Consider the following 11,536-nt stretch of genomic DNA (forward strand, 5'->3'; position numbering starts at 1 on the left):
GCAAGAAAGAGAAAGAGGAAAAAAAATTGAGGAGCCAACTGCTGTCAATGAAAAGGAAAAGGAAAAATGCGAAAGAAAAGCATATAAGTAAAGAATATAATTAGGTTTCATTGGTTTGACTTAATTTTTAATCCTAAAAGTACGGATAAAGCATAATCTAGAGGTAAAGCTAACCGAATGAACCCTCATCATTTTGTGAAACCAAACACATATGGGATAATATCATAAACATCTCCTGAGATTTCTCTTAATATCATGACACTCTTAAAGTTTTAAAAATATCACTTACCTCCCTTACTTTTATTACTTGTGTAACAAAAATTTTTAAAAACTGTAAACTATTCTTTCACTTGCTAAATAAAAATATTCTTGAACCACTTTGTTCACTTCAAGAAAACCATCACCTTAAAAACAATCTCCTATAGTACAACCACATCACAATGCTATATCCCACAAAAATATAAATTTGAAAAATAAAAAAAATCATTTAAAAAGAAATACAATTGCATCAATTTAATTTTATATGCTCAAAATCGATTTCTTATGAATTTATATTTTTTCCAACATCTTCTCAATTCTTGCTCAAATCATTAAACTATACCAATCATTATAAAAATCAACTTAAAATAAGCAAATAAATCATACCCCACTTTATCACAATTACGAAAAGTAAAAGATAAACAAAATTTAATTTATTGTAATTTACAAATAAAATATTGCATATTCATCCAAAAAATATGAATGAGAGAGAATGATGAATAAAAGGGAAAAAAAGAAAGTGACTTTCGTTTATTTTTAAAATTTTTGAGATTCATTTATTTGATATTTTGTAAATTATGTGTCAAGTGAGAGTTAATATAATATTTTTACAATTACTAGGGAAGATAAGTGATATTTCTAAAACTTCAGGGGTGCTAAGTGATATTAAGAGAAACCTCAAGGAAGGTTTCTACTATCATTATAATATATAAGAAGACGTTTGGAGGGTTACTGTTCATTGGTTTTCATCTGCTCTCCCTGGGGGCATTTTTGTCATTTTAGGCCGTCGCTTGTTCTTTTTGTTACAGCTGGTACAACTGGCTGCTGCTTTTGTGCTAGGTAAGATGTCCCTTCTGCCCTTTGTATACTTATCATAGGGCCTTTGTTGTCCACTTATGTCCTCTACACCAGATTTATACTTCCTATGTATGCAGCTATCCTCCCTCAAGTTTCGAAAATACCCTTGAAATAGTGCAAAATTTCTTGTATCACTACTTGTCTCCCTTGAAATTCAAGAATGGAGGATAAATATGTAAAGTAAATGCATAATGGCCCACAAGCATTTATGATGGGGAGAGAATAACATATAAGAAGACGTTTTGAGGGTTACTATTCATTGCATTTCATCTGCTCTCCTGGGGGCACTTTTGTCGTTTCAACTTCTTGCTTGTTCTTTTTCTTGCAGCTGATACAACTGGTTGCTGCATTTGTTTAGACAATATGTCTTTTCTGCCTTTATTATAAGCCTTTCCCGGCTGTTGGACGAGGGGCTGGAGCGGTTGTCAGACAACCGCTTATAAACTTTTCATGGCCAAGATGTGGTGGGCCCATCATCAACGGCCAAAATGAAATCGAACAAAATGGAGATGAGTGTAGAGGATTGTTGCTTTAATGCAAGCTTAACTTTTAACTCCGTTTGGTCTGGCTATTAAGGGTATGAAAAATTCAAAATCAAAATTTGAAAATCAACTTTTGGTACGATCGTGCGGGATTTAAAACTCTTTCAACTTAAAAGATGTGGGAAGAAAATGGCGATAATGGATTTTCTCTGAACACAATACATTGTCGTTGTAGCTCCTTTTGCTCTTCTCCTTTCAACAAGCTCCTTCTGTTCTTCTCCTCTCAACAAATTATTTCGCATAACATAGACATAAATTTTTGTCTTCTTCTCTTCCAACTCTTAAATAAACCCTATCAAAACGGGCATCTTTTCTGAGGTGTGCACAAGATAATTGTGAAGATTTGCTGCAGCAACAATACACGTCGATTTAAGTAGTGGATGACTGAGATAGATATTCATCGAGTAACAAATGCATAGCCGAGACTTGTGAGCGGCCCATCTAAAATTTACTGCATGGTGAACTCTGTCCAAGGTAAACGCTAATATTATATGTAATTTGATTGTAATAAATGTGTTATTTAGTGAAGCATGATTTAAAAATTATAAGAAGTATGTCATTATCCTTTTAGAGAGAATGGTTAACTTGTACAATAAAGATCCCGTACAGAATTTCAAAATATAAATAAGGATGTGTACAAATAAAATAACATAAGCGTAAAAATAACTTAACAATGTGACCAACTTAAATAACTACACAAACGGTATAGATGACAATGTATAGATTTTGAGAATTCTGTCAAACCTTACGCTATGTAAAAGTGTATGAGGCATACATGCATTTGTTATGTTACAAGTTGATATAAAGGGTGTACACATTGTTATAAAGTGTGTGCATATGATTGTAAAATATATAAATACTGATATTTTACACAAATTGGTTATAATATTTGTTTGAAATGTATATATTATGTAGTGAAATATGCTATGTAAATTATTAGAGTTATGTGATTACCTATTACAGAGAAGATACACATCCAAAAAAATTATTTTACAAAATATTGTAAGGTGTGTACACGTCATTATAAAGTATGTACATATGTGAATACAAATAATTAAGTGCTTATGATGTGAATAAAGAAATAAAAAATAAATATAATTGTTTGTCCTGAAAAATAATAGCAAAAAATGCTTTTGTCGAATACAGCACAATGGAAGAAGCATTGTGTCCTAAGATCGGCATGGAGTTTCAGTCAGAAGATGAGGCATACAACTTCTAGAATAAGTACAGATTAGTTGTTGGATTCAGCGTTCGGAAAGACTACTTGAACAAGGATAAAGACGGTATAGTTACATCGAGAAGGTACACATGTTGCCGAGAAGGTTTCAAACCACGGTATGAAGGAGATGTAAAACCAAAGAGAACTCAGGCTGAAACAAAAATCGGATGTGAAGCTAAAATGGGGATAATTTTGAACAGAGAAACAATGAAGTATCATGTTCGAGATCTGGTAATCGAGCATAATCACACACTACATATTTCAGAATGTACTCATATGATGCGTTCGCAAAGAAAAGTAAGTATTTCTCAAGGAGCCCAAGCTGAGATTGCAAATGATGCAGGAATATCCTTGAAACAATCCCATGAACTCATGGGAAAAGAGGCAGGTGGATTAGGCAATATTGGCTACACTCGTGATGACTTAAAACGCTATCTACGAATAAAAAGAGAGAGGGGATTAAAGTATGGTGAAGCTGGTGCAATGCTACGATACTTTGAAGAACAAAAATTGGAAAATCCGTCATTCTTCCACGCAGAGCAGCTTGATTGTGAATAACAAATTACAAATATATTTTGGGCTGATGCATCAATGCTAATGGATTATACCTATTTTGGGGATGTGGTTACATTTGACACCACATATAAAACTAACAAGGAGTATAGACCATTGGGCATATTTGTGGGATTCAATCAATTTAGACAATTGGTTATTTTTGGAGCAACTCTATTGTATGATGAGACCATTGAATCATTCAAGTGGGTGTTCGGTACATTTGTAGAGGCAGTTTGTGGAAGGCACCCAAAAACCATCTTCACAGATTAGGATGCAGCTATGGCCGCTGCAATTTCAGTTGTTATGCCTTCAACATACCATGGTCTGTGCACTTTTTATATTAGAGTCAATTTCATGAAACACCTTGGGAACTATTACAAGGATGGTAGTAATTTCCCATATAGATTTGCTGAATGTATGTATGAGATAGAAGATGAAAATGAGTTTATCATGGTCTGGGATGCAATGCTAAAAGAACACAAGCTCGAAACAAATGAATGGTTGTGTGGCATTTATGCATGCCGAAAGAAATGGGCAAAATGCTTCATAAAAGGCGCCTGGACTGCAGGTATGCGTAGCACCCAACTAAGTGAGAGTCTAAATGCTTCCATAAAAAATTATCTGAAACTTGATCATGATCTGGCTCAATTCTTCAAACATTTTAACCGAGTTGTGGATGAAAAAAGATATAATGAACTAAGAGTTGAGTATCACAGTCGACAGAAGCTGCCAATGTTGGGATTGCAACAGACTCCCATACTGATCCAGGCAGCTTCTATATACTCTCCATGCATGGTTGTTGCATTCCAGAATGAATACGATGAATCCACTACAATGGTGATCTTGGACCAAAAGCATACTACAATGCATGTGGAATACAGTGCCAGTCACTATGATGGAGGAAGGGAGAGAAGAGTGATATTGAATCCAATAACTAAAGACATTACTTATAGTTGTAATCTTTTTGAGCAGGAAGGAATCCTATGCTCACATGCTTTAAAGGTGTATGATATGGTTGGAACAAAGTTTATTCCTGATCAATATGTGACAAAGAAGTGGACAAAGAAGGCAAGGTCCGGAGACAGCGTCGATTGCAAGGGTAGAGAAATATCATCAGATCCGTCTCTCTTTATTTCCTATCGATATAGGCTATTAGCACCCGAAATGGTAAGACTTGCTACCAGGGCTGCCATGTCAGAAGCCATTACAAAGTTAGTCAGTAGCGTAATGTCTGAATTGTCAAAGAGAGTCGAAATGCTATTTTGTGGAGAAATAGATGAAATAACATAGAATAGTGCATCAATGGATCTATGTAAGGGAATATAGGTGCAGAATGCAGCTGGCCACTTTGTGACTCTAACGGGTTTGAAGAAACGAAGTGGCAGAAAAACTAAAAAAGTATTGCGTAGTTGGGTGGACAGATTTCATAGGCAAAAGAAAAACTCTAGATTGTCTGAGGCAAGCACTCCTGAGATGGTTAGTACCGAAACTTATTTTTGGACTTACATAACTATATCATTTCAATTGACTCTACTATCATAAGCCGACTGAGTTGTTGTATAATCTTCTCTTGTCAGTCATCAGAATCCTATCAACCTATCCAAAGTCAAACATCAAGCAAATGTTTGTCATCGAATAATTCTGTGGCAGTAAGTAGTTATTTTTATACTTTACATAATGTGCATTATAGTTCACTGTTAGTTATTTAGGTGTTACAAATTAATATTTTACTTGTACACATTGGTTATTAAGGTAGACATATTAGTGATAGGATGTTCATCACATGTTATTTATTTTTGACACAGTAATATCATATTTTGTACATATTAGTTGGTACACATTACGGCGATCTCTTAATTTAATAGCATTTACATGTTGTTGTTTGATGTGTACAAACTGATATATATGTTGTACGCATTGATTGATACCATGTACCACTGGTTATTTTGTTTTGAAATATCGTTATTGCATTTGGACACATGATTACACATTTGAATAAAATTTTTTACAGATTATTAATTTATTTGTTCACATTTATTTTTTCAATCGTACAAGTTACAATTATTTATTACCCGTTGTTTAGTTTTGACATCGTGTTATTATTCTGGTACACGGTGTATATTAGTTGGTACACAGTACGGAGATCTCTTGATTTAATAACATTTACATGTTGTTGTTTGATGTGTACAAACTGATATATATGTTGTACGTATTGATTGATACCATGTACCACTGGTTACTTTGTTTTGAAATATGAATAATTCCATTTGGACACATGATTACACATTTGGATAAAAAATTTTACACGTTATTAATTTATTTGCTCACATTTATTTTTTCAATTACAAGTTACAATTATTTATCACCCGTTGTTTAGTTTTGACATCGTGTTATTATTCTGGTATACAGTGTATATTAGTTGGTACACAGTACGGAGATCTCTTGATTTAATAACATTTACATGTTGTTGTTTGATGTGTACAAACTAATATATATGTTGTACGCATTGATTGATACCATGTACCACTAGTTACTTTATTTTGAAATATGAATAATTCCATTTGGACACATGATTACACATTTGGATAAAAATTTTTACACATTATTAATTTATTTGCTCACATTTATTTTTTCAATCGTACAAGTTACAATTATTTATCACCCGTTATTTAATTTTGACATTGTGTTATTATTCTGGTACATGGTGTATTTTATCTTGTACACTACAAACCATATCATTTGAAATCTATTGCATAGTTACTTCAATCTAATGCATTGGTTATGTGTTATATCCATAGTAGTCCATAAGTTTGTAGTATAACTTTACAATGTATTCATTTATGATCACGTATGTACTGAATTTTGATTTTTGTTAGATTACTTTTGGTTGATTTTTGTTTACATATTGTTAATTCAGTTGAACACGTTGTTATATATTATGTACACATTTGCATCATAATTTTCGTACGACCTAACATCTTAAATTGTGGACACAATGTGTATTTAATTTTTATAAATTAGTTAGTTTGTTGTTATACACAGTGTTAGCATGACTTTGCAACTAATGTTATGTGCTACTCGTGATAACAGCCATTCAGTGAATCAAATTTTGGATCTTCCCCAGTTATTCACTCAGATATGCAGTCTTGTAGGATGGTAAGTCAGATATTACAGTTGTGTGGATAATCAAGATTTTGGACAAATTTACAGTATCTTATTCAGTACAATACTTAATGGTAGCCCAGTGAAGCTGGAATCACTCCTCAAATACTGAGTGCTCAAAATATCCGTATTCAAGATCGTAACAATCTCCCACTTTTGCTTCTCAACGATCCTGTGAGCAAGACAAAGTACACAAGTTTCACCGAATTCTTAATGGTCAGTAATTCTTTAAAAAGCTCATTATTTAGAGTTATTATTTAGAACTATTCTAACCTTGTTACAAGACTATTGTAGGGCATGCTTTTATGAACACTGAACTTTTGATTTAAATAATTTATTGCTTGTTTCAATGATTGCCAGACCCCCATTGTGGCCTCTGTGAAAAGGTCAACGAGCAGTACTCTCATGCAATTAAGCGACGAAGAAGTGCAACTACCTACGATATAAATGGGTAGAAGCTAATTGCCTTCCATGAATATGTATGCTAAGCTGATGTATCTTGTGACCCTTTTGGAACTGGATTGAAACAATGTAATATTAAAATGATTGTTTTACTTTTATATTAGATAGTAGTTTAAGAATTGCAATCAATGCAGAATAGTTTTACACCTTTTACTTCTATTCAATTGATTACAAGAAGTTATATATTCATCGTGGTGTCCCAACCCTGTCTGCCGCAAACAAAAAATGAAGCATGTCCCAACACTATTGAACTTTGCTCCCAACACAAAATTCTATATGTCCCACTAGTAGTAAAAACTTCATAGCTAATGAACTTTGCTCCCAACAGTAATCCCAAAAGGAGATAATTCTACACAACACAAGTACAAAATTCTACGCAACACAACTCATAAATTACTAAATATTTGTCAATCATTTATTACAACTGGCTTTTTCGTCGGGGAGGGATATTTAACAACTCAAGGATGGATTCGGCCCATTTGTTATGCTCGGTTGCAACCAACATAGACACATATTGCACTCGATGCTTCCACATGTTATCCTATCCAAGCATTGAAATAATCAGCACCACATGTTATACATTAGTCATCATAAAAATAATTGCTACAAAAAAATTTCTATAAATCAAAATAATATATATACCTCCGTAATGCGTATGCCTAATCTTCCATTCCAGTGCTCTAGAAATTTCATTATGAACACACCACAATCATAGCTGAAACACGAGGTATACATTGTCGTGACAACCAGATTGTAGGACATACAAGTTTTACCTTACCATCCTAATAATATAACTTAGTATTTAGTTATATTTCAAGATAGAATATAAATAAACTCTTATTTACAGGACATATACCTATTGTGTGGAGACTGTTGAGGCACATCTGTGACTTGCAATACAAATCCCTTGAAATCCACCAACTTATCAAATTGTTTTGCCATTATTAAGCCCAAGATTCGCCTCTACAACATAAAAATATAATTTTCCTGATTACACTTTTTCACTAGTTATATAATATAAAGCCATGAAACAGATGCATTAAAAATTCAAGGTATAAATAGTGTTTAGATTTCACCAGTTGTCGTAAGATGTTAGTCTGTCGAACCCGTGATGAATCAACTCGTGAGTCAAGGAGATGAACAATGCTTTGTGCAATATCAAATGAGTATACAAACCAGTGACTTTTGTTCATCACTGGAACCAGTATCTGAAAATATAATGTGTTAAACTTTACAAATGCAACATCTTTGATATAAAATAAAAGGTATTTGATCCCGCAGTTATAAGAGATTGATCACCATATCGGCATTTGTTAGACTTGACGTATTATCTGCTCTTATTTTGAACCACTTGTTCAGTTTCGAATATAGGACATCATCAGACTTTTTCTCAAATCGGTCTATACATTGAATGGCAGCCTACCCAACAAATCAATGAAATTGGATCGAAAGTCATACGATAGTTAGAAATTGCACGAGCAATTCATACTATTTAATAAACATTGGAATCAAATTTTCTAATAAACTAACAATAAGTGAAACTGTATATGCATGATGTTAGTTGGTGGTAAAAAAAAGTTGGTCATTATACTTACAACAACACATGGCTCGACAATGTACCGCTTAACCTTCATCAGTCTTTTACTCACATCATTATTCAATAATCTTGCATACATATCAACGACCTAAAAGAGGGGTGAGTATAACAATAAAATATTTTAGCATTTCAAAAGGTGAGACTATCTCCACAACTACAGCAGTTAACTTAGTCAAATAAAATAATTTTTCTTTTCTCGTGGCTTACCCTATCTGATACCCAATGCTTCTCCCGCAAGGATTGCATATCTCTTCGGTTAGGGCTCAATCCGAACATAGACACTAATATCTCACTACATTGAACATTGAGTTAACAATGTTAAGTTCAATTATAAATGAATATGAATAAAAATAGCATATTACTCTGAATATTATTGCATGAAAAAAGATTTTACCTCTTGTCTTGCCATGTGAAATTCGCAATCTTCCGGCTACATTGTGTCAAAGTAGCCTGGATTTGGAGCTGATAATCAGTAGACCTGATGAGGGTGTTGTGCCTGGATTTGGAGCTGATAATCAGTAGACCTGATGAGGGTGTTGTGCCTTGTTGTCCGCAATGTCTTGTGCATTCGGCCATCTTCCGCATCTATATTAAGTCAAGAATAGAAAATGTTTTTGTAATGATCAATTTTTATATCATTTACAAAGTGCAATAACAAATGAAAGTAGAATTTTAGCTACAACATATATAACTTGCCTTCGCACTCTCTTTTTTTATATCTAGACTGACCCTTCCATTGTGTTGCAGCACATAGCGAATGTTGCTTTACTGCAGCTCCTGATGGGGAAGTTAGACCTGCATCCAGGCAATGAACTTCTGCAATTGCCTTGGCATCATCTTTGCCTTCTTTATCTTCGGGTTCACTTGCCTGATTTTCACCAAAATCCTCATTCCTATCCCCAACACATGTCTCGTCTTGGTTGTTTTCATATTCAAATTTGTCTGTATCAGAATCTATAACAACTTTTGTGCTCTTATCATCGATCATTCGCTTTTTTGCCTATTTTCTTGTGGATCTAACGGCTGCCTGGGAACATGATGGCATGGCACTACGTTGCAAGCAAAGGATACTGCATATATTCATTACACTTTGTTGACACTCGATTGCTATCCGCTCAGCAGTTGCCGTTTTTGTATATAGAGTGGTTAGATGAACCTGAATATAAAAAAATAAATGCAATTAATCCTCATATTCGTACAACTTCGGACATATTTGCATTCGTATTACATTTAATTTGTTATCTTACAGCAATTTCTCCATGTCCATTATTCACCATCTGGCTAATCACATCCGGTGGAATCTCAGTAGGTTTCTCTTCCTCATTTTCTTCTCTGTTCGTTTTGTTTGACCCTACCTTTGTGGACAAAAAAGTATGTTGTAAGTTTCGCAAAGCAGTTAGCCGTATAATATAATGTCTTGCTAACTTAAATTCCAAAAATATCATTGTTTCAGTAATACTTACTAGCTTTCCTTTGCCAAATTTTCCAAGACCACCCAATTCTAGTATTTCTTTTTCCATTATATTGGCATCAGTCCATGCTTTTGCTATAGGGCAGGTCCTACGAACACAATGATTGAGTATACTTACTCGATCATAATAATGTAGCTGCAAAATAATAACAACTTATCCTTGTTAGATACAATGAACAAATATAAGTTAAGATCATTCACTAGTTGAAATTTCTTAACTTACCAGTAAAAATAGGATGCAACCTCCAACATTTTTGTGGGCATTGCTTTGCATATTCAACAATTTTTTGCATAAATCAGCTCTGACGAACTCAGCCCAATTGGTTTTTGCTATTTCTGAAATTGATTGTAAACTCTCCCATAAATTGGCTTTAATTTTAACTCGTGTTGTTGGAGCAAGCAATCACCTACATGCAAAAATAACAAATAATCTCTTGAATTCATCCCCGACCTCCATAGATATTAGCTCATCTTCTATATCATGCCAATTATACTTCTTCTTCCTAGGATAATGTGGTTCGCTATCAATTCCATCGTCTCTAGTATCTTCAACCAGCATTGGCCCCTCACCTGGAATTCCAAGAGCCTTTGCTATATCTTCTGACGTTACAGGCAGTACACGTCCACCTTCAAGTTGTATGTATGAGTGAGTTGGATTGAAATTATTCACCAACCACATGCATATCATACTTGGAAGGTTGTGGCATTGGAACTCTAGCAATCCACCAAAACCTATTTCTTGGATTGCAGCTATTTTCTCCCCATCAATACGCCCCACAAACCTTAAAAATTTAGCTGGTGTGCACCTAAACCTGTATGCCTATAAAAACAATATAACAATGTTGATAAAATTTACCAAATAACACTCCAATACTTGCACTTGCACTTTGAAACTTCTAAATCATTTAATTTAAAAACAATAAAATTGTATGCTATGTTCTTACTTGTTTTGCTACATCACTCTTTATGCTTTCTCCCCTGTCAGCTATAGACTCCTTGTAGCTTTTCATCAGCTCCTTATATTTCTTCATATCTTTTTCATTCTTCCATACAAGCTTCTCCTCATCACGCAATTTGTTCCATGCATTTCTAGAGGCTATGTTTAGCTCATGCATTGTTAATGCCTTTCCCTTTGCTTTTTCCTTGCGTGCGAAGTCAATCCTACCAACATTTAATATGATTAGATCCTATACATAGACTTTTACTTTTATCATGAGTTTCTTAACTAATTCAAAGCCCCAAATGTACACAATAATGCTTCTATAAAGTCATATATACCTGTATGCAATGAAATCAGTTGGTGGCCTCATTGGCTTTACTGGATTCTTGTCATGAAGTTCCTCAACCTGCTTGCCTTTATCTTTTGTAACATTCATCTTCTTGGTTCCCCGATGTCCCATTTCAAACTGCAC

At 34.0% G+C, this 11,536-nt stretch overlaps 1 protein-coding gene across 1 annotated transcript; it reads left to right on the forward strand.

Annotated features, from left to right (window-relative positions):
- Positions 1-3,057: 3,057 nt before the first annotated feature.
- LOC113737425 (protein FAR1-RELATED SEQUENCE 5-like) lies at positions 3,058-3,435 on the forward strand. The gene has a single exon (XM_027264659.2). The coding sequence runs from the start codon at positions 3,058-3,060 to the stop codon at positions 3,433-3,435; it is 378 nt and encodes a 125-aa protein (XP_027120460.2).
- The last annotated feature ends 8,101 nt before the right edge of the window (positions 3,436-11,536 follow it).

The sequence above is a fragment of the Coffea arabica genome, chromosome 3e (genome assembly GCF_036785885.1).
Source record: "Coffea arabica cultivar ET-39 chromosome 3e, Coffea Arabica ET-39 HiFi, whole genome shotgun sequence".
Taxonomy (NCBI): Eukaryota; Viridiplantae; Streptophyta; class Magnoliopsida; order Gentianales; family Rubiaceae; genus Coffea; species Coffea arabica.